The 24,736-nt window shown below is 42.6% G+C and overlaps 1 protein-coding gene across 4 annotated transcripts; it reads right to left on the bottom strand.

Annotated features, from left to right (window-relative positions):
- Positions 1–218: 218 nt before the first annotated feature.
- Positions 219–20,302, bottom strand: pcdh10a (protocadherin 10a). Of its 4 annotated transcripts, none has more exons than XM_086120857.1 (5): positions 17,225–20,302; positions 16,063–16,121; positions 15,371–15,477; positions 3,244–3,615; positions 219–1,685 (listed from the first exon to the last, which is right to left on the bottom strand). In XM_086120857.1, exons 1-5 carry the CDS (start codon positions 19,769–19,771, stop codon positions 1,666–1,668), a joined length of 3,105 nt encoding a protein of 1,034 aa, XP_085976983.1. In that variant the 5' UTR covers positions 19,772–20,302; the 3' UTR covers positions 219–1,665. The 4 variants fall into 4 exon arrangements, with proteins under 4 accessions (XP_085976983.1, XP_085976984.1, XP_085976982.1 ...); XM_086120858.1 differs by having other exon boundaries at positions 223–1,685; positions 3,455–3,615; XM_086120856.1 differs by lacking the exon at positions 219–1,685 and having other exon boundaries at positions 2,776–3,615.
- Between the last annotated feature and the right edge of the window lie 4,434 nt (positions 20,303–24,736).

The raw sequence follows: 24,736 nt of genomic DNA, 5'->3' as shown, positions 1-24,736 counted from the left end.
AGTGGAATGTGAGGGTGGAGCTGTCGCCAGTGACTTTGGGAAAATAGGTGGAAGCGAAGATTGATGGCCATTATCATTTGTATTTATTTATTTATTTATTTTTGGTCATTGAAAGGTAAACCATTGCGATTACATCTTTAAAGTCCATAAGATTCGTCAGGGATAACTCAATGCCACATGAAAATCCAAGCACTAAAAATAACAGCGAAAGCAGAAAAGATGTTCTGGGAAGAAAAGTGAAGGTTTCCCAGCGGACTTCTGGCAAATTATTCCCGACAAAACACACATTAGAGGACTTCAATGACATGGTTTATTTATTACTTGACCTGTGTGTGTGTGTGTGTGTGTGTGCGTGCGTGCGTGTATGTACTTGTGAGCATATGATGGTAAAATCTCAGTTGTAATAGCCCCTCCCCCTTCCTGTACATGAGCATACACTGAGTTAAAAATACACAGGCAGCCAAGATCTCAGTGAAATGGTGAAAATAACAATTAAAAGGTCTACCAATCCATGGTTGACGTGAATGGGGTTTGCTTTTTTTTTTTTTCGTCAAAGCATTCCTCCTTTCCAGTCAGAACAACTCTCCATTACTTCGTACTTGGAATACGTCATTGAACGAGGCGTTAAAAACCAATGGTTACACAGTTTTCGGGAAAACAAAACGGTTCTGTTTGTATATAGTTTCATATATAGATGTAGTTATATATGTATAGATTGATATTAATTCAACATTTTTTTTAAATAGCACAGTAAACACTTTTCACACATGATAAAAAACACTAAATGTGTCTGATTGTTTATGTATAGGCCGAGGGCATTAAAAGAATCACATCCTGGTAGTTTATCACTTCACTTCCATGAATCAACACTAGGAGTAAGAACATTCTGGTAATTGGTGACTTGACCTTGAAGCTGGCTTTCGGCAGCAAAAAGTCATCCAGAAGAGGACTGCGACTCTACGTTGCTGTTTGCATCTCAAACTTGTAATATGTATGCCCCAATATTTCTGCACACTGAACCACACAGAAAGAACTGAAACGGAAAAGGTATATAAAGACAGTCAGTCAAAAACGGAAACACAGAATTTGTAGTCCGTTCTCTGTGTCCTTTTCTTCCTGTGCCATCAAAGACCTGAATAGCACCTGCTAGCCCTCTCTCACACTATACTGTATGTCATTGTCTTTGTACATTTGACTCACTGGTGACCAGAGAACTTGCTAAAGGGCTCTACATGACGTTGGTCCAAGTTAATAACGCTTCATGTATGTAAACAGGCACACACAACTCTTCCCGAGTCCAAATCACATCTGGGAGCGAGCAGTTCCTTCATGGTCTGTCGTATTCCTGTTTCACAACTTCTCCACCCGTTGCTGATAACTTTGAAATCCCCAAAACGTCAAAAGAGTGTGTCAAGCCCAGATCTCAGTCCTGCTGAGAGGAATAAGGCCTTGGAATGCTCCACAGATACTGAAAGATTGACAGCTACTCAGAATTTCATTCTCTTTGCCTCTTTTTGGCAAGCAAAGCTGAGAAAATGGCATTAATCCAGAGTTGTTGTTGTCCAGCTTTCTGTTTTTTTTAGTCTTAGTTTGAGGTCTCTATCATGAATGTGGTGGTCTGTGACTGAACTTCACGCTGTCTCTGACAGGTCCACATGGAATGAGCTAGCAAATCCTCTTGCGGGCTGTAAGACAGAGAAGAGTCGTTAAGACAAATGGCACTGTTTCCCATGCGGCTTTTTAGCAACGGCTCCAAATACTCGTTGAAGTGCTCGTTGAAGGATGCACGCCACGAAAGATTCTCTGTGAAGTTATTTATGCACCATAAAAGCTCCTCAACAGTGTGCAATACTAAACAGAAGGAATGGGATTCCAAACAAGGGTGAAGTTTACCATTTAAAGGTTAACACCCCAAAAATGGATCAATTTAAAAAAATGATATATTATGTATAAATACTTTGGAAGAAAATGATACTACTGTATTGCTACAAACAAAAACAGGATATAATTTTAGTATATCATCAACCCCTGGAGGTATCTATCCTCTTTGTTTTTGCAGCCAACTGAGCCGCACAACTTCTGCTGTTCCAAAATGAAGCACAGCGATTTTAAAAAGACCAAAGAGAAAAAAAAAATCTCTAAAATGTAGTTCCATATTGCACATTTATCATTACCCTGTGAGGCAGAAGAGATGAACAACCTGCTATACTTAGAGCAGGCTACCTAAAGGCTAAATCGCAATGTTTTTTTTTCTTCCCACACGATGCAATTGATGTACAGGAGAGAAAATGCTCGGCAATTGCTAGGTCAAAAACAATCCGTTACCTGAGAGACAGTCCGCAGTCAGCATGCAGTTTCATGGAGGATGGTGGTGTGTATGCTAGTGACTTGAGTGGAAATGACCTCTCTACTGAGTGTGTAGATCGAATCCATTCTGTACTCTTAGAGCTAATAGATTATTCATGCTATGTGGGAGCTCGGAAATGATTTGTTATCATCTTCTAATGAATGCTGTAGAACTCTTTGGAACTGGAAATTCCTTTTCATATTCCAACTGATGTCAACATGATGCAGCTCAACTTTCCTAAGAGTGTAGTTTGTTATCAGTTCTTGCAACACAAGGGACACATTCTTTTCCGGAATAGAAAGAAATGACGACTTATTTCCGTGAATTTCAAGACACGTGTCAAATGGGGATTCAATGAAGTTTTAAACAATAAACAGCATTCAGATGAATGTGTGTGGTGATGAAACAAATAAAAACAGGAGGTGAGCTTGATGTAAATGACCTTTACTTACAGTATATGAACAACAGATAAAAAAAGAAAAAGATAGCTTGGCGAAATTTACACTGGGTGGGAGGGAGACAAATGGGCCACAGCAGGTTCATAAGAGTCCGATTCTTTCTTGTTTGTTTATTAGTATTTTTTTTGATATGACATAATAATTACAGACAGTATCTAAAATTAATGGGGAAGTCTAGTTCATGGATTTGAGAGAAAAGCCGAGTAAGCAATGATGAATTGCATTTTACATTTGACAAAAAAATATGTATATAAATTACAAGAGAGCAATACAACAAACTAAAGTTTCACTTTTAGACTCCCTAAAAACAGGAGAAGTAGTTTATAGTTTATAGTCCAGATCAGAAAAAGAGGTATTTTCAGCACCCTGTCCTTTAGTATCTGTACTGGATCAGACCAAAGTCAAAGGGTCCTAGGGATTTTTCATACTGATACTCACAGAAAAAAGTGGATTTGTATGGAAGGGTCCCCCTATCATATTCTTTCCTCTCTAGCGTGCCGGAGCTGTACTGCTGCTGTTGCGGATGGAGGTGGTGGTGAAGACTGTTGTGTGACTGTGACCTTTGACCATCCTTGCCAAAGGTGAAGAATGACCTATCGCTGGACGATGTCAAGGCGACTTGGTCGGAGAGGTTGACAGAGGAGGGTACCTCAGTGTCTGGCAGTGTGGCATCCATTCCGGGGACGTGGAGATTGCTGCGATAGTCTGGCCCCTGGCGTCCATCGGATGGGACAAAAGATGGCATCCAGCAGCGGTCGGAGTGGCCCAGGGCTTTGCACTCTTCTGTGCAGTTGGAGAACAGATCAGCACCTGCAGTCAGGTCAGTGAAAATACAAAGAGGAGATTGTAAGCGCAATGGCAACAAAGTGGGGAAAGGCCGTAAATAGAGGGCAGCACATAACAGTGACAGTGGAAAAGAAAAAAAAGGAGTCGATAGCGAATGAGAGAGACAGGCGGCAAAGTTGCGGAAGAGGACAAGCGAGATGGGGGGGAAAGATCAGGGGGTGGTAGTGGCACAAATTATGAATCTTCCACGTTGCAAGAACAAAAAAGTACATGAAAACTATTCATCAAAGAGACAAAGCCAACACTGATGAAACAAATAGTGTAGTTTGTTTTCCTCTAAACGTCGTTCATTCTGTATGAAATGTGCAATCAAAGTAAGGCAGCATTTAAAGAACAAGCGCCCCGAGCACCATCATCTTAAAACACAACCACACGTAAACAAAAACTACAATTATCCCAAGAAATGTGACATGAAAAGCAACAAAGTATTCACTTGACTGCCAAATTATACTTCAGTGTCAATCATCCCGATAGAACCAGCCAGTCTGTAAGTGACATAGGGTGACTGCCAAAAACAAAACTTCCACACGAAAAAAGGTTATATTAACACGGGAAGTGATATAATAGAAGCAGAGGCATGAAAGGGGTCCAATTTATGTTAATTACGCTCTCTTAGAGAGAATAAAGAGAGGAGGGTGGTGGGATAAGTGTGTGAGTGAGATTATAAAGGGGGAAAAATTTTGAGAAAAAAGAAACGTGAACAGAGTCATCATAATAATTACACCCTGCAGACAATTTCCTCTTGTGCAGATTGGATTTGTGTTTCTTCGTGTTTTCTCCTGTAGCATGGTGAAATGCGGGAAAGCAATGGGATAGTGTGATCAAAGAAGGAGACAGGAGGTTGAGGGCTTACATCAGGGAGGCGAAAGGCAACGGGACAGAATGAGCAAAAGAAAAGGGGACAATCTACAACCCCTCCACTCCCCATCCCCCCCGAGGCCAAAATGGCTTGCCGTCAAAGAGCCTGCAGCTGCAGAAATGCACGCTGGTGAACAATGTGAACGTGTGACATCAAGTCTATCGTATTTTTATCCACCCTGCAGGTGTACCTGATGTTTTGACCGGTTAATGCATGAAAATAAAAATGTTACATAATGACACCAACCCATGCGGAGTACTCCAAATGTACATGCAGAAACACCGCAGGCACTCACAAATCAGAATGCATCAATTGAAAAAAATATATATCTATATATACACACACATATATATATATATATACGTAAATGTATATATATATATATATATATATATATATATATATATATATATATATAGATATATACACATTTACGTATATATATATATATATATATATATATATATATACATATATATATATATATATATACACATTACACTATTACTATTAATTACCATTATGCTATAAGACTTTCCCATTTTTTTTGTTTTCCTCTTTATCGTTTCGCGTGCTTGGAGAGAAAAATACATCTCAAAATATCTGACCATTGTACTGTGAATTATATTTACCCACCATGAAAAGAGAAGGCGCAAAGAAAGCGGGACATGTCAGAAATGCACCTTGTCAAATTTTCGATTTCACTTAGATTTGCTTTGACAGGCTAATGCTGCTCTTCTGCGCTGTGCACCTATCACAACAATTTGATCTCCCCTAAACAGGTCGCACCACTCGAAATAAATGAATAAGAACAGAAGGGGAAAGCACTATTGTTATCGTGTGGAGAGGCGGGAAGATTTCACGATAGTGTTGTGCTTGAGCCCAATCTGTTTACCATGTGTGATGTCATTGTGCGTGAATGAATGTACCGTAAAGTGTTTATTTTTTCTTTCGTTTGTGTTTTTATCTTAGTCTAACTTATTTGTTAACACTCCATTGTTATGTTCTTTCCATGTAAGACATATTCTTTCAGTTATTGTATGTCATCTAGATCAGGGCCATATGAACAGTAGCATGGTTCACCCTCGGAAATGGACAAAAGACGCAAGCAAAGCATTTCTTTTGAACAATGAATCAGAACTAAAGATGGGTTCACACATATAAACATATAATGCGGCCTAATTTGAGCAATTTATGATCTTCTGATCAAAGTCAGCAAAGACCCAATTGTTGGATGTCTATAAAAGAGTATCGTTACAAATGTTTCCCGTGGTGTTAAGAATGTTCTTTTGGGCAAGGCTGAAAGACTTCAGAAATAGAGGGGCTATTGTTTCTGTTGACTGTTTGAAGAATGAGTTTCCCCGAGTCATTCACAACAATGAAAATGATAAGGAAAGAGCTCCCAACTCCAATCTAAGCGGTGTGTCAGAAAATGTCCAGAACAGGTGTCACAGAAGATAGATTTAAAATCCAAACTACTATTTTTTCTCCTCCAAAGGCATCCCTTTGAAGTCTAACACACATTCTGAGCTTTACGTGCCATGCCTTCAGGCACTCTTGGAAGAATTCTTCCGGGATCCTCTGCAGCTTTGTTTTCACGGCCATCTTGATGTCGCCCATGCGCCTTGTCATGGGTGCTGGTCGATCATCTGGCCCACGCGGAAGAGGAGAACTCATAGTTTATGTTTGAAATATCTTTTGTGACACCAGCCGTGGAACTTTTAGGACACTCCTTGTAGTTACCATTAAAGTGAATGTTGGCTAAGCTTTTTTTTCTTCTGCTATTGCCGTATTTTGCTCTATAAGGTGCACCAAAAAGCATTCAACTTGCTTAAAAGCCAACAGTATGCCTTAAAATCCGATGCACCTTCTATATGGTGTCACAGCCTCTTTATAGTCCCGATTGAGTTGTTCCCCTGTTAGTGTTACTATGCCATCTCGTGGTGATTCTTAGCAGTAACCAATTGTAACTTAAAAGGGTTCTGCCCAAAACTAATTGACATGTGCCTTTGCCAACACACACTCAAAAAGACAAGTGCTTTGTGAGCTCTGCGCAGCTATTGTGAAATGAAGATAATACCAAAAGTACAGTTAACTACTGACTAAACGAAGGAAGAAGGAGACAAGCCAGACTTGTAAGTCTTCTAAGGATATTTAGCCCCTTGTGGATGTGAACCCATGAGGCTTTTGTCCTTTTTGTTGAATCATTTGTCTTCAATTGTCTTATAGTGTGGAAAATATGGGACTATTCTGTGAATTTTCTGACAGTCTGGATTCCCTGTTGCATCTCACTATGTCAGTTATGTGATTTAGTTGAATGTTAGAATAAATGGTTGTCTGCACTGTTTGTATCAGGCTGTCAGCCTTGTGACTGATTGGTGACCAGTGCAGGGGGTACCTCGCCTGTTCTCCTAACATCAGCTTTCATGAGCTCTAACTCACTTGTGACAATGACCACAACAAGGAGGTTAACATTGATTCATTCATTAATTACCTTGTTTTGTTTTATGTACACAAAGGTAAATCTCTGAAGTCGCTGATGGTGTAGTGGTACACCCACCTGAATTGTGTGCGGGCACCGTGGGATCGGTTCCCACTAAGTGACGGTGCAAATGTGGGTATGTATGGATATTTGTCTCTAAATGTGCCCTGTGACTGACTGCCGACCAGTTCAGGCCTTATTCCACCTTTCGCCCAGAGTCACCTGGCATAGGCTCCAGCAATTCCTGCGACCTTCTTCAGGATAAGCATTGTTAAAAATGATTGGATAGATGGATGGATGGGTAAATATCTGATATGAAAATGTACTGTTGTTGGAATAATCAGAATCTATTTCCAATTACTTTAAATGTCATTTATCCTCATCTAAGTAACACTGGTCATAGCTGAGGCAGGCCCTTGTGTTTGTTTTGCACTATGTATGTAATAATGCTGCTAATGTAATTGAGGACACAAGGCAGACCCTGTGACCGCAGTGACCATGAAGTCAGCTGAGACACAAGACTCCAAGACAATCAACAGCATGGGCCAAAACAGAAGCGGGAGTCACAGATTTTCAGGGCAGTAAAGCTGCAGGAGCCATAAGGAACAGAGAGAAGGAGCGCAAAAAACACAGATGGAGAGCACAATGGCCAAAAACAGACAAGGGGACACCGCAGATGGAACGGGGAGAGTGCTTAAATGCATACAGAAGTGGAGGGATTATATACAAGTAAATACTCTTTTAGTGGTTTTCTGTTGTGCAATCATTTGCTTTAAAAAAAAATTGCAGTTTTATATTACTAGGTGTATTTGACCTTTTTATCCCCATTACCAAAATGACTTAGGGAATGAAAATTCACGTTTAGAGGGACATGATTTTCATGATTTCACTCTTACCCAATTAATATGAATAATAATAATTATTGTCATTAACCCTTTTATGATAATATAATAATACATTTTATTTGATCCTGCAAAACATATATGGATAAGCAGCGACATCAACGAGTGGCCTTTAGACATTTAACGATTTGTTGACGTTTCCTTGTGCTGACCTCAGGCATTCAAATCTCCTCCGTGCCATTGTGCAGATAAGTGGCATGACAGTCACAGTGCACCTTCAACTTAAAATATATCCGTTTTCATGAAATCAAAGGCAACAACGGGGCATTGTACTCTGGGGAGGAAGAGTAAATATAGTGTGCAAAGCCTCTGCAACCTGAGAGTGGTCTTTGCCTGTCAGCTTGCTCTTAACCAACAGCGACATCAACACATATGTTTGCAAACACACAGGCTTAAAAGTACTCTCATGCCAAGTTATGTAAATGCTTGGAAGCAAACAGACAGACAGGCCATGTGCGCATGACACCCAGTGGCTGTTGATCCTCATGAAGCACCTTCACTTCCTCGGGCAGGAAGCAAACAACAACCAAAACAGTGAGTGGCAATGACAGTCCCTGCCAACAGCGCTCTCCCTCATCATGACCTCATCCGGCAGGCAAAAACACACACACACACACACATGCAAGCAAACTTGTACACATGCAAGGGGGTAAACAATGCTACACAATGCAAAAACAATCAACTTTCTAATAAGCCATCAGCACATTTCCCCTCGACTATTTAGTTTTTCATTACATCGCGGCGCGTTTCAGAAATCCCATGTTGCAGTGATTTGACTAATTGTGCCGCCTGACATACAATCAGCAAGTGGGAGCTGAAGGAAATGAGGGAAAAAATGAGCCAAATGTTTGAATGCTCTGTGTGGGTACCCAGATTAGACCCCCCCCCCCCCCCTTCCCCAACCGTGCCCTGCAATCACCCCTCTGTTCTTGACTGTCTCTCTCGGGGGCACCTTTTCCTCTTAAAAAGAAAGAAAGAAAAAAAAACACCCCTGGCCGATGGTGTCTTCGAGCTATATTATATAAAAATAATGTTATTTCTTCTTTGTTCCAGAGAGAATACAGGCGTGCCAATATTTGGAAGCGGCTCAAGACGGCAAGAGAGTAGAAAAGCCTCCTTGCACGAGCTGCCCAGTGATGAGAACGCCACAGACCTCCCTGGGCAAAAACAGAGCAAGATGGCTGCCACTCTACCCGGCAATGACAGACAGAGAAATTGTTGGGAGCCTCGCAGAGGCAGCTACTAAATGTTTTGATGGAGAGTCCAGATGGCTGCTTGCCCATGCGCTGCCTGGTTGATTAATCTCCCCCCTTACTGTACAGGCTCTGAGTGACCACTGGTTATTGATCTCTGGCTTCTGTGTTATTTGGATGCAATGAGATGTGCGGGATACTTTTTTAATGAAATCAATACAACTTGCGCAAAGTTTGTCACACCTCCATTGGTTGCAAAATGCTAATTATAATTTTCTCTCTTTCTGTGTAGCTTGTCCTCATTTTGCATCGAGGTGAGCTAGGGCTGACTTTAGTTTCCTATGAAAAAAAATACCACGACACGATAATAGTACAGTGTATAGTATTGTGCTATATGTTTTAATAGTATTGCCTGTGAGCAAAGGTGGATACCGAACCCATCTTGCTTAATGCCTTTGACAGGTCACTGACAAGGAAACATGATGCCAGCTACTAATTCATAATCATCAATCCTTGCCACAGTGATTTAATTGCCCCATTTGTCATGCTGTTCGTTCTCACGAAAATGTCATCATGACGATAATTTTTGTTCTCCCTACCATCTCACAGTATCAGCATCTGTGTCTGAGATGCCTCTCTTTTTTCTTTTTCTTTTTTTTTTTTGCTTGTTCACTCAATTTCCTATTAGGGAGACAAGGGAGCTAATCCAGAGTAGACAGCACCGCATTTGAATAAAACAACCTGAATGAGGGTGTGGGCTAGATAAGGGTGTGGTAGTCAATCACTTGCGGTTGGGATCCTGACACAGGAGCGTTTCACTGCAGACACACTACGTTCAGCAAAGCTATTTGCACACTTTTAAAAAGCATCTGGAGAGAACCTCACAGGCACAATCCCTTTGATTTAAAACAACATCAGGAGGAGCCTTATTTTCTAAAGTGTCAAAAAAGGGTGGCTGTGCAGTTAGCAAATGCAGGTGCGGTTGATGATTTGCCAACTGCAGATGGTTTTCTCTTGATTTTAAATATTCAGAGACATACCAAAGGGGACATTGTGATACGCGGTCCTGTGAGGACAACCTGCCTCTAAACTCCCTTTGATAATTGCTATGCAAAGGCTTCTGAAATGAATTACTGCTCAGCCAAGTGTCGCGGAGAACCAACGTGTGGGGGAAACAGAATGAAGGATGAGACTCTGCCACATATGCGAGTCACATAGCTCTTTGGATGTGTCCACACGAGCAAATTTGCTTTAGCAGACAAACTCTGGAGAAATACACAAAACTGATGTGAGGTTTATGCTGGTTTTCACTCGCTCGGTGCATTATTTTCTAAGAAAGATGCACTCAGCACAAATGCATGTTAGCCATCACACACTGCCCATATTAGAGAAGGAGACGTAATGGTATACTGTACAGATGTCTACTGAGTTAAAAAAGGCACATCCAGCACTTTTGATGCGAGAATCCATGAGGTCAAGAAGCAATATGCATTGGACCACACCGTATTTGCGGTTCAATTCACCTATTCACAGTTGTGTTTTTTGATTAATCCTAATCCTCCGTTATTTGTGTAAAAACTCACCTATTCAACATTATTGGTTATGTGGCAAAAAAAGGATTTTTGGGGGGAAATTATTTTTGTTTTACTTTCAAAATGCTGTCCACAACCTTTTTGAAACTGAGAGCTACTTCTTTTTTGTTTGATACGCCCTTCTGCATGAACACATTTTCTGAAAAGATCCACAATAATGTGATTATGTTCATAATTAATGCCTGCCCATAACCATTTATGTGAAGACACTGACTATGGTAACGATTTATCACAAAAATTAGGAAACAGATACAGTAAATATCAACATGGAACACTTAATCTATAAATCTCTGCCGGTGGTTACATTTTCAGATGATTGCTTCGACAAAATTCCGAGAAAATCACAATGTCACATCACTAGTAAGCTATTTTTACAAAATGCCGTGGGCTAATTAATTGGTCCTTGGGGATTACTTGGTTCCGGCGGGCACCAGGTTGGTGAAACCTGGTCTACAATATGTCTGAAATGTTATTGAAGTATCTCGTCAACCGAGACAACAAATGTTTACTGTTGACCGAAAACATGTTCATACATCAAACTCCACTCGCCACTTGACCAAAACCTTTGCGGAGGAAGGTGGACACATACGATACAAACACATTTGATTGTAGTGACTCATTAATTGAGATCATAAGCACAGCTGGTTGAAACCACGCCAAAAACATCAAACTAGTCACCTGCTCAACCAAACTTCGGTTCAACTAAACTTCAAAGTCCGAAGGCTGGAGGCTGTGTTGCGGGTCTAGGCGAATGTTTTGCCTCCACCTCATTCTATCACAAATTTTAATGGTAGCCAAGTTAGATTTGTGATTGAGTCGACAGGAGTGGGATACTCTAGGTGGTGGTGCCCATGTGTACTAGAACTGAACAAAGATCGCTATATTCATGTACGACTGCCATTTTGTGTTTTTTTCCGGTGTGGATCCAGCAGCTTCGGATCAGCAAATACCAAAGTGCTAACTGCTGCATCGGCCCGGCAGGCTACATAGCAGCATACTTATACGCTGCTGTACTGATATCTGTTGGCTGCCCCAGGAACACTGGCACCATTGATATGACTGCTCTGCCTGTGGTGCAGTCAAAAGTTTTACACAGGATATTATCACCATCATTATCATCATCATCATTATCATTAGCAGAATTTTGATGTGTGTGCTTAGCTGTAAAGTCATTTTTGAAGACGTTTATCAGCATCTGAAATGCTATTGAAGGGTTTTGGCATGACACTTTGCGTGTTATTCATGGTTTAACTATCAATACAGACGATTACAATACATTTTTGGGGAACGTTCATAATTTGCGGTCGTTTGATCATTATTCCCCCTGAATAGGTGGTCCACAGCACACCCTGGCAGAGCGCCAAGTAATTGCTTTGACTACAAAACGAATATCTGTTGAGATTTCTGCTACTTAATACTACTGCTAATATGGGTATATTATCAGTTAAGAGACCACAAAAACACAAAATTTATACATCATGTGTATACAATATATATATACTGTATATATTCATTCATTCATCTTCCAAACCGCTTCATCCTCACCAGGGTCGCGGGGGGTGCTGGAGGCTATCCCAGCTGTCTCCGAGCAGTAGGCGGGGGACACCCCGAATTGGTTGCCAGCCAATTGCAGGACACACACAGACGAACAACCATGCACGCCCACACTCACACCTAGGGACAATTTAGAGTGATCAATCAGCCTGTCATGCATGTTTTTGGAATGTGGGAGGAAACCGCAGTACCCGGAGAAAACCCACGCAGGTCCGGGGAGAACATGCAAACTCCACACAGGGAGGCCGGAGCTGGAATTGAACCCGGTACCTCTGCACTGTGAAGTCGACATATATATATATAGAGTGTGTGTGTGTGTGTGTGTGTGTTTTGCAGTCAATGTCAATCCAAAATCCAAACTAACTACTTTCAACAAAGGAAAGGTAAATTTGTACTGCAGCATTTGAAAACACTAGACAACTATAGGGGGAGCATAAGAAGCAAAAAAATAAGTGAAATCCCCTAAAATAAAAACCTTATATTGTATTGGCATGCTTCTCCGCAAACCCACACTGACTTTGGAAGTTTGTGAAACTTGAATGCCTCCACATTCAGAAATAGCATGCATGTGCAATTACTTCCCATGGAGTGATCATCTGTTAACTTATAAATCAAACACAAGGAAAAGTGTTGACATATAACAAAATATTGTACAGTACGTATGTTCTGAGACTGGTGCCAAACCGTAGTTGAAGATACTGTTATTGCTTCTTTAAAATTTGTCTGTCTCTTATTTACCGTGTACGAATCCACACAAAATTGATGGTAAAAGCAGCTTCCTAAACAGCACTGAATTATCCTATCAAGACTAAATTGTCATAAAACATTGCCAACGCTGTATTTCTCTCTTCTTCTGTGTTGAATAGAACTGCTGACAGTGGTATAAAGAGTCAAATATTTAAATCACAACCGCAGCATTTCTGATTTACACGGCATGACCTTCCTCGAGTGTTTGATAAGCAAGAGCAGAGCGTTACACTATCGCTTGCGTGTAGCTGGCTCTGTTTTGCCTCAGGTGATAAATAATGTCAAATGCCACAGAGCTTGATGCGTACAGTTCACTATCCTACAACACAGATCCAACAAAGTCTAGTTGATATTCCCAGCACCGATGCGATATTTGGCAGACTCCCGTCTAGACGGAGGTCTTATATGAGATGTGCGGAGGGAAGCCTCAAAGGAAAAGGGCAACTCAATATGAAATGTGATTTTCTATTGCCTCCTCCTTTTGTCTGACTCCACTTGGATCAATAAACAGGTACAACCGTAATCGAATGTTTGCATAAACATGATGATTGTTATGGTAAACTATCTACAAAAAGGGCTCGTCAACACAGTAGCCCCCAACCCCCACCCTTGGGGTTGCACTGGCTCTATTTAGTACAGTATGTCAAGACAATGAATCTTTTTCCACATCTTTGGAAAATAAAGGTGCATTGTTGGTCCGATTAAGGTGCAACAATGGCAGATCGGGCTCATCAGAACTTCAGCTATGGAGATGGAAGGTCACTGTTCAAGTCCTGCTGTGGACAAAAGGAAAAATAAAACGGCACCACACACATGGTTGGGGGGGATGCTGGTCTGCTTCCTGGCGACTGTTGAGGTGCCCTTGAACAAGCACCCCCCTCCCCTCTCAACCACACTCCCCACTTCCCTTTCTCACATACACACACACACACACACACACGCGTTCAAGCGATGCAACACAACTTTCATGCATCCTTACACTACATCACTCCTTGTGTGTGATTGAGTTCTGTGTGTGATGTGCAACATGACAAAAAAATAGAGCAGTTTGAGAATGAATGAATTAATTTACAACCAAAATACGTTCTTATTTTGACATCCGCATCTTGTTAGAAACAACAACTCTGTTACTTTACACAAAAACAAAAAACAAACTAGAATTTTGACTGTTTAAACACATTTTTGTCGTTTGACTCTTATTAGTGCCGGAATGAAATGTGAAAATGAATAAACGTACAATAGCTTTGACTGTTATCATTACAAATGTATTGTAATAAAAATCCCTAGACTGTTTTATGTTTTTGTTTAGGTTACATTTGGCTTTGTTCCCTCGTGTGCCCTTTTTGTCTTCACCTGTTGTCATCATCCGTGTCCGTTGTGTTTAGCCAATTAGCTGCCTCAACCCTTTGCGTCTTGTCCAGGTGTTTCTCATTGTCTCGTCACTTTGCTTGTATTTTGTACCCTGGGTTATGTCAGCCTTTGTTGGATCGTTGTGTGTGCGTGCGCACACGCGTGCGTGCTCCTCTGTCATGTCTTGTTTCTGGCCTAGGTTTTTGTTTGTTAGTTTGGTTCCTTTTGGTTTTCAAGACTTTGTTTGTGTTTTGGATTTAGATTTTCCAGTGTATCTCTGCAAATGTTTTTTTTTAAATATGTTTCGTTCAGCCCACCCTGCTCCTCCTGCCTCCCTGCTCCTCTTCCGTCACGCAAAACTTGACACATTGAGGTTTTTTTTTAACATCGATGCATATTTTAAATGGTTTTATTCCATTGTAAATCAATTTTCGATGAATCGTTACATCCCTATAATCATGACTTGTCCAAAAAAAAAGCTCACCCACTATTACCGTGATGTCCAAAAATAACTTTTTTTTTCTTCTTGTGAGTCAATACTTAAATGTGGCTGACTAATGATGCTGTCTCCAGATATAGACTATTTCTCACAGTGTTGATTGGCTGATTGGTTTAAAAAGGGGGAATGTAACAATTCATACAGCTGATTAAAATGCATCTCATTATGTCACTTTAGCGTCTGTGCCTTTCTCTTTCACTTGAGTGAATGTCTTGATGAATGCCACAAAGAACTGCAGGCCGAACACTTCCTCCATTTGAGTTGCTGTCCTTTCAGGTCCCCTTAGCGGAACAGCAGTTCAGGGAGAGAAATTATGGATTTATTTTATTTTTTTTAAATTCGGCCAAAATAATCTGTGTTCTTCACCTTCTATACAGAATGCAATCAATACAATTAGCTTCTGCTTATAGAAGCTAGCTAGCATCACAAGGCCATGGCAGTCTTAGTGATAAAAATGAAAAAGACCCGTCTGCTGAATTCACCACATCCAACGGATTTTTTTTTTTAAACAATATGTGCGATGATGTTTCAAAGAACTCACCGGTAGAGTGGCCCCGGTTCGTGGCATCATGGTCACTGTCGCCTTGTTCACTATCACCATGACCGCTGTCTTTAGAGCTCACAATGTCTGCTTCTTGGAATGCCGAACTGGAAGAGAGAGGCACAATACAGCCAGTCACGGAGGTACAAGAGAACAAAACTAATTCATGGGTGGAGATGGAGGTCAAGACACAATACTGCAAGGGGGATTAAATGAAAGGCCAGGAGAGTGCGAGAGAGAGAGACAGACAGAGAGAGAGAGAGAGAAAATGAACGACAAGAAAATCAGAACCCGCCAATGCATAACTGCATTAATACCGTCACGGAGGCCATCACGATTCTAAATTGGATGTTACACATGGCATGTAATGAAATCCAGTCTTAGAGCTTTAATAGGCACTGCTCAGCCAGTTATGGGACTGGTGCCAAATTGAAGAGCTACATTACGGACACATTGGGAACCATGTAGTCTCTCAGAGCCGCAATTAATGATGCAGAATCCACAAGACTAATACTGATGGGTGCAATATTCAGTTTTATAGATCTGTGAATAGACTCTGGTTCCCTTTGGCCAGCTGGATGTTAGCAGTCCTCAGGTAGCCAATGGTTATGTGGTTCGCCTTGCTCAGCACATTTCTCCGATCAGGGTGTGTGTGTGTGTCCGTGCGAGTGTGAACATGTGCTCTTCACTACCTGTTCACACGTCTTGGTCTGTCCACCAGGTAGGTGAGCTCCGCGCGTTGGTGTTTATTCTAGAAAACCCGAAAAAGACAGAGCAAGTCATCTCAACTAAAAATAGACATCCATTAGAGAAACTCACGTGACCACAAATACATATATTGGCACAGCTTGTTACAAACTAGTTAAGTGGTAAGCCGTACGAGATGGTGAATGCATCCACTTGCACGCACGCATCCACTTAATGACTGGGTGAGAAGAGAGCAGCAGAGAGTGGGTTAGGAGGCGATTGAATGTGTAAATGATTGAGCCGGCCTACGCTGGGACTGAACAACCTTTGTTCACGCTGCTGCCATGCTGGGTCGTGCAGAGAATACTTAAAGTGCAGCAAAGGAAAGATTGTGACTGGCTGTCTGGCAAAACTCCAGCCTCGCCGCAATCAACAAAAAAAAGCTTCAAGTCCTCGAAGCTCTCCGGTGCAAAACGCACAAGCTGAGCACAAAATGGGGCCACCAACTCACTTATCTCCTTTTCATCTAATGTTTGCCGCCCGTATATATATTTTTGCGCATCGAAATCGTTCTTTGAAGAAAAGGGGGCGTGATGACAGCTATCCATGTCTTCTGCACAGCGAGTGCGGTTCTTGGATATTTTTTTTAAGCAAAAATTCTAAGAAATGTGTAATTTCCCTGCATAGATCTGCCTGTGAAGATGGTTTTGACCACATTATTAACTTCAAATGGCCTTGCAAATACACTATGAAGTCACAGGATCCACAATACATGCATGGGCTCCGTCTTTGTGCTTAAGCAAATAAAAACTATTCTTGCATTCATGTAAAATATGTTTATGTTTACACGATAAAGGAAGACCGCAAACTGTCGAATTGTGCCGAAAAACGACTCACATAAGTGCTGTCTCCTTTATCTGACATGAGTGAATAAAAACTAAAGGGCCACAGGAGATTTAACAATTGACAATCGCCATTAGGCATGACAATGATTAAAGGCCACAGAGCAAAACAGTCAATACAATATCCATCTTCTGAAGGGCTTTCGTTTGACATGACTTGAATAGAAAACATGAAACAGATCTGGTTGGATGATTATTCGTGCCGATATAATCAAGTTAAATGTTAACATTATCATGCATCTGGTCTGATAATTGAGATGCTTACCTCACTGGAAAGAATGCTGCCATTGGATATGATGTCTGGTTGTTGGTCGCTGTAACCAGTGACTAAGGCGCCGCACGGGTTAGTGTGATCCGTATCAGTGCTTCGTGAGGGGCTGCACGGTTTTAGGAACATCAGATCAGTTTTGGCAGATTCCGGTGTCAGACACACTTGGTAGCAGTAGGAGTTCTGGTTCTGGTGGTGGTGGGAGCCAAATCCTCCTCCCACACTCCCCACTCCCGACTCCTCCACAGGCACCTGGCCCACGGGCCCAACACCTGATGTCACATTGGTACTCTGAACCAACATGATGTCGGACTTACTCAGCTTCTTCTGCTTGCGGCCTCGAGCGTGCCTGCTGCAACAGGAGCTGCAACACATGCAACAGTCACCGGCTAATAGGCAGGTGTTCAGGTTGAGTTTCTTGTCCTTTTGGCAACGCACGGCCAAGACAATCATAGCCAAGAGGAAGATGAAGGACACGGAGCCGAGGGCTATGATGAGAATGAGCGTCAGGTCAAGGGATGTCTGCTTTGCCTTGGAGGCAGAGCCACGATCGCCACTGCGACCTTCGACCACAGTGTCCACTAATATCACACTCACACTGGCTGAGGATGAGAGGGGGGGCTGCCCGTGGTCCCTCACTTCGATTAGCAGGTCATAATGGCCCTGAGAGTCCCGCTTGTGAGAGATCCGGCGGGCGGTCCTCAGCTCGCCGGTCCTCCAGTCCATGCGAAACATGCCCATCTCGTTGCCCCGCAAGATGCTGTAGGAGAGCCGTGCGTTTTCGCCATCATCCGCATCCATGGCCACGACGCGTGTCACAAGGTAGCCAGGCTCGGCGGAGCGTGGCAGGGGCTCCTTAGCCGTGCCGTTTTTACCAAGAGGGGCGATGACAGTCGGGGCATTATCATTTTGGTCCACTATTATAACGTTCACAGTGGAATTTGAGAAGTGCTCAGGCGTTCCTGTGTCCTTCGCCTGGACCATGAAGCTGAATTCTTTGAGCTGCTCATAATCGAAAGAGCGCAGGGCGTAGAGGTAACCGGTGTCCTGATTTATGGAAACATAAGTGTCCACTGACATGCCCTGTATGTCACACTCCAATATGGAGTAAGTAATAAGAGCATTCTGTCCAATATCAGGGTCTGAAGCGCTCACAGCATGAATGAAAGCCCCGGGCACATTATTCTCTGTCACATACACGTCATAAACCACCTGCGTAAAACGCGGCGCGTTGTCATTCTCATCAGAGACGTGCACTTTTATGGACTTGCTGGTGGCAAGAGCGGGCTGGCCCTTATCTTTTGCCACCACTGTGATCGTGTACGACTCTGTCGTCTCTCGGTCCAGCGGGCCGTCCGTCACGATCGTGTAGTAGTTTTTAAACGACGACTTGAGCTTGAAAGGGACATCTCCCAGGATCTCGCAGCTCATTAAACCATTCTCGCCCGAGTCCCGATCGGAAACGCTGAAAAGTGCAATCACGGTGCCCGGGGCGTCCTGCTCGCTCACGGACTCGGTCACGGTGCTGAAGCCAATCTCTGGCGTGTTATCGTTCACGTCCACCAGTTTCACAAGCACTTTGCAATGAGCGGGGACCGCGTTCGCTCCCAAATCTTTTGCCTGCACGTAAAGCTGGTGCGTGTTGCTCTCCTCATAGTCCACCTCACCGGCCACCTCTATCCTGCCTGTCCTGGCATCGATGCTAAATAAGTCTTTAATCCGCGGGGTATTGTGGTTGCTGAATGAATAAATAATTTCCCCATTTTGCCCCTCGTCGACGTCAGTGGCGTTGAGCTGAATGACTTGGGTGCCCACGGGGGAATTTTCTCGCAAGTTAACAGTGTAGACAGACTGGTCGAAAGTGGGCGCGTTGTCGTTCGAGTCGAGAACTTTAACGACGAGCAGCGCGGTCCCGGTGCGTTGCGGGTTGCCCCCGTCCACCGCGGTGAGCACGTAGCGGTGCACGGCTTGCTGCTCCCTGTCCAGAGGCTTCTCCAGCACGAGCTCGGCAAACTTGTTCCCGTCACTCTGAGTCTGCACGTCCAGGTAAAAATTGTTGTTATTGGTGATGGCGTACGTGCTGAGGGCGTTTGCGCCCACATCCGGGTCGAAGGCGTTCTCCACTGGGAAGCGCGTGCCGGGGATGGCACTCTCGGATATTTCCACCGAAATGTCCGCCTCGGGAAAACTGGGTGGATTGTCGTTGATATCCATCACTTCAATCTCGACGCGAAAGAGTTCCAACGGGTTCTCCAAAAACACCTCCAGGTGCAGTAGGCACGGGATGGTCTGCTTGCAGATTTCTTCCCGGTCAATTTTCTCCCTCACCACAAGCGCGCCGTTTTCTAAGTTCATTTCCAGATAGGGCGTCCGTGAACTGGGCACAGTCTGGAATCGGCGAGCAGAAAGTTTGGTTATGTCCAGCCCCAAATCCTCCGCGATATTCCCAACCACTGTCCCGGGCTCTTGCTCCTCTGCCACCGAGTAGCGGAGCTGAGAGAGCGCTCCATCCAGGAAGGAGACCAGAAAAAGCAAACGAATCATCTTTGCTCTCTCCTTCCAAGTGCACTTCAAAAAAGGCAAAGCTGATTTGAGAAAAAATAAAAATAAACTTTACTCCTTACTTTCTACAAGCATTCCCAAATGATCTGCCTGAAAAAAAGGCGGCGGAATTAAAAAATCAAGAAAGAGAGAAAAGGTCTCCGGTTGCGCAACTCCTCTCCTTGAACTGGGGTAATATAACATTTCGTCGTTTGAGCGGTGTGAAGCACAGCCATCTGATCCGAGCGCCTCCGTTTTAATCAATTCCGCACCGCACGGCTGTGAGTTTAGGCGTCAGGCTGGTGCAGAGCCAACACTTCCTGTGCGCAGAAACACAGTGACCACTTCTTCACAAAAAGTCACCAAAAAACAGGAAATTGCTGGCTGATAGACGGGGAGGGGGATGAAAAAAATGTCAATGCAATTTCTACATGAAGACGATGACGAATAGCAGAGCGTTTCTTCCCCCCCTCAACCTCGCTGAGTGAATGTAAATCAGTGTGTCCGTGCGCTCAAAGCGGATGATGTGCTCAGCTCGGCTTTTGTCAGGCGAGTGTGAGCGGCGGGTTGGTTTTGCGCACTGCTTCTTTCCCCACCAGCCAATGGTGAGCTCAAAGACCGCGCGTAATGCCACCTGATTGGGGCTCCGCGACACCAGCCAGCGCACACACTGGAGCATCTTAACAAAACCAGTTAAGTGCAGTTGCGCTCCTCATCTCTTCTTCCCCTCTTCTCCTCCAGGCCAACCCTTGGCAGTAACAGGGAAATGAAATGTTCTACACATTCGATGAATTAAGAAAGCTGCGCGCACCCAGCAGCTGTCGAGGGAATGCTGTTTTGATTCATATTGTACCTGTTAGAATCAATCTGTCATCATACCGTCCATACTCAAAACAAGTAACTTTAGCAACAAGCCGATGCAATGTTGCCAGCAATTATTTTTGCAGTGCTCCTAAGCAGTGCGTGAGTCAGCGCATCATATATAAAGATGCTCACAGCTCAGGGGCACCCCGGAAACGTCCAGTGCTGGGAAAGCTTTCAACTGAACTCTACATGGTGCCTCATTGCCCTTGTCATGGCTCATGTCCAACGGGTGGGCTGCATGTTTTGGATCTAAGTTACATTTCCCGTGTTGTTGGGGAGTTGTCACTAAAAGGGTTTCCCTTCAGAGCACGATCACACATGGGTTGCTTTAATTCAGTTTAATGAAGCATTATGCTTTAGTCCCACCGTGATGCTAATAGCTTGGAGTCTATTAGTTCCCCCTGTCTTCCATTTCTTATCATTAACTCGCCTCACATGCTGGCCTTGGCTGTACTTGCAGTTGCATCATGTGCTATTTTAATTGACAATGAATATATTTAGGAGGCTTCCGAGAGCGGCATATAGTTGAGGTAGTACTTGTGCGCAATTTTTGAGACGGAGATAACAAAGAGGATGAAAAGGGGTGTAATTGAAATTAATTAGCATAAGTCTCTAAATCCAAGTGTAATAGACGAGGCGCAACAATATCGACCATAATGCAAAGCGACGTGCCCATTGTGGAGTGGATTAAACAGTGATTCTGCATCTAGCCACGCAAGTCAGAAGAAACAAAGAGCAGACGTTGGATAAATTTTCACCCATGTCTGAGCCAGAGCTGTGTGACTGAATCGAGCTGACACTGAAGTGGGATCTCACAGCCGCTCTCTCTCTCTCTCCCTTTCTTTCTCCCTCTGTCATCCTCCCTTCTCCCCGCTTGTAAGAGACCATTTTAGAGACCAACGACGCCCCCTGGTGTCTTCTTCCTTTTGTCCCGCTCCATTTTTGACCACTAATTCAGCTCAGGGTACCAGATGAGCTGGGGCCTTAAATGTACATTATCCCAATTTGTACTGATAAATACTGTATGTTTCGCCATTTATTTTAATCTCGTTATTTTCAAATACACTGCACAGTCTCGATTTCAGCACAGTCTAGGCTAAGATGGCATCAAATAAAACAGATACCGAAATGTTTCAGGCACAGACTGACAGACTTGACCCAAGATAACACTGTGTCACTAATGGCTTTTCTCGAGTGAGGAGATAAAAGTAAAGTAAACATTTCATGAATGCATGCTGATGATGATAAACAGGGACAAACTTTGGAACATACCTGTACCCTTTTAGGCCCGGAAAAGAGAAAATAGTTATACACGTGTAGAGAACAAGTTGCGACAGTGTAGATAACACACTAAATCCTAAACATCGAGAAGAGAGATGATGGTTAATGATGGTCTATGTCACGGAATAGTAATGAAACATGCACCACAGAATTCCATGTACCTGTAATTTACTGGAATGTGATCCCGATACAGATTTACAGTGGAGCCACTTGACAAAATAAAACTGTAAATTCAACAAAACCTTTTTTCAGTGTGCTCAGATGAGAGGAGAAACATTTTCTGAGACAACCGAAGCAGTCCAATTGTGATTCATTCAATGTTCTGCGAATCAAAAGATATCCGAGCTACTTTGGACCATTGTGCCGCTTCACACATTACTTTGACTGAAAAAAAAGTAGGAATGTTTGAACCACAAGAAGGCATTAGATGGTACAATCAACATTGCTTCAATTGATAATGTTGTTTGACTTTCAACTTAGTAATTTTTAGTAAGGGTTCACAAAGCAAGTTATTTCTAAAAGTAATTCATTCAGCGACTAAACTATCTTCACAAATACAGCTATCTGGCTACATATAAAATAGGTGAGCATGAATATTAACAATGGAGAAGTGGGCGTGACACCATACCTGAACAAGTCTGTGGAAAGTGAAAATCAGATTGAAGTGTTTCCTATTATCGCCCTTTTCTAATTCATTAGTGGTTCTGGTATACCGAGGAAGTGCGTCTTTTTCTGTTACTTTTTACTGTTACTGCTACTTTTTATTATTTCAATTAAAACAAACAAGAAAAAAAAGGTATACTAGCTCTACATTACATTGCATTTGGAGCTGGTAGATTGGCTATTTTTGTGTGAAATACTGAACTAGAATGATGAAGTCAGGCATTCATTTACAAAAAAAAGGGTTCTGCTATACAACAACAATATGCAATGTGGCAGGGACGGCGGCTGCAGGATTTTTTTTCTCTCCCGAGGCTATAGTGGGGCTTGACCGAGCCATAGGAGGCATGAAAAAAGTAATTTATCGATATACTTTAGGGTATCAAATAAAATGTTTAACTGAGGCTCCACAGGTTTCTGACAGGGCTATATAATTTTAAGACAAATATCTCCCCATAGGATTATAAGCATCCAGATGTTGGAAATGTTTGAACACCACTGCCACAGATGATGGCCCTGATAGAGAGTTCGAATGTTGCACTCAGTTCCAGGGATATGTGTAATCTGCATACCTGCTGAGATGAAATCTATGATACCAAGAACATTGCCTATCTTCCCCTATCTGGTCATGTGTATGATCTTGACGGAGAACTCAGTGTTGCAGTTTTGAGTTAATTAATCCCATATACTCAGGATGTGACAGCGAGAAATCCTAAGAAGCAGAAAACAACGAAGATACAAAAAAAAATGTACAAGTAACAACGTAAAATCGACTTACTTAGTTAACCCTCTCATGTAAAATCTAAGTTCAACATGCTTGAAGTGTCCACTCCAGGCGGGGAGTTTTATAATACGGTTTGTATTTTTTTTAGCCACTCAATGACCACCATTTACAAGGCTCACTCTTCAGTTACTGTATATCACATCTTAAGTAGAATAAATAAACGATGGAATGCACATGCGCGTACACACACACGAAAATCAGCAGGGCTCACAAAATGATGCTGATATACAAAGTAGACTAAAACCGTTGATCTTCATACAGCTTGTACAGTGCCATCTTCAAAGACTGGAGGTAATGTACATGTTCTGTTTCTGTGGGAGATTTACACTACAAATCCTCTTTATTGTTTTTAAACCCCTTTTCTACCCACGTTAGCATGCCAATTGATTCTTCTGCCCACGCATTTTTGTGTGGTCACTGTTGTCATATCCTACTGACTCACCAACATCCTCCATCCAGGATGAAAGTCTGCCTGTACCATCAGAGCTTGAATGTGAATTAAAACGGTATAATAGAAAAGAAGCGAACAATTCAGTCAAATTGATTGTTTCCTTCATAAAGTCGTCCATCCATTGGGAAGGAATACAAACATAATTTAGGGTAACAAATGGGCATTTCTCACTAGCTTTGACACAAAGCAAGCTATAGCAAGCCATTACGCTTATAATATATTTTAATAAATGTTGCCATGAACAATCTTTTACGTACCAGGGACTATAGCATGCGATAACTCAACTTACCATCTGTCATCATTTGATGGATATGGACGCTTGGGTTGCCAAATATTTTTGTGAATCCACACTGTACCTAAACCTGGTGTTCTCGAATGGAAATGACTGCAGTACAAAAACTGTTCTGAGCAGGGCTCCAGACAAAGTTTTTGTTTTTAAACTTGGAACACAGTGGCCCCTAACCTGACATTTTTTTGTGTGCAAGTAGATTTAGGGGCAGGAGGTTTGTCGGCAAAAACAACAAAAAATAAGAATATCCTTCCATATATGTTATACGCTGATCCTCACAAGGGTTGCGGGGCGTGCTGGAGCATATCCCAGCGGTCTTCGGGCAGTAGGCGGAGGACACCCTGAACTGGTTGCCAGCCAATCGCAGGGCACACATAAACGAATAACCATCCATGCTCACACTCACACCGAGGGACAATTTTGAGTGTTCATTCAGCCTGATTCAGAGGGATTGTCCCATGCTGGTGTCATTTTTATGAATGGAATACCATGACGTTTATCACACACGTCTACTTAGCACTGAATTACTCTGTCTGTGCCTTGATCAGACATACCAAAAGTGCGTTAGAGCACCTGCACAACAAAATAGACTACCTTTTAGACAGTCTAAAATTGTGTCTTCTTTTTGCAAATAAATTT

This window comes from Hippocampus guttulatus, chromosome 9 (assembly GCF_054856545.1).
Source record: "Hippocampus guttulatus isolate MCC_2025c chromosome 9, RoL_Hgut_1.0, whole genome shotgun sequence".
NCBI lineage: Eukaryota > Metazoa > Chordata > Actinopteri > Syngnathiformes > Syngnathidae > Hippocampus > Hippocampus guttulatus.
This window is presented reverse-complemented; position numbering and strand designations above follow the sequence as displayed.

What these genes read in the sequence shown, in the direction of transcription:
- pcdh10a (XM_086120856.1), bottom strand. Translation starts at nt 19,771, where the DNA reads ATGATTCGTTTGCTTTTTCTGGTCTCCTTCCTGGATGGAGCGCTCTCT. An exon ending in GCAGCATTCTTTCCAGTGAG is followed by an intron (nt 16,122 to 17,224) that starts GTAAGCATCTCA and finishes CGGGTTTTCTAG; the next exon opens with AATAAACACCAACGCGCGGA. An exon ending in GAACCGGGGCCACTCTACCG is followed by an intron (nt 3,616 to 15,370) that starts GTGAGTTCTTTG and finishes ACCTGACTGCAG; the next exon opens with GTGCTGATCTGTTCTCCAAC.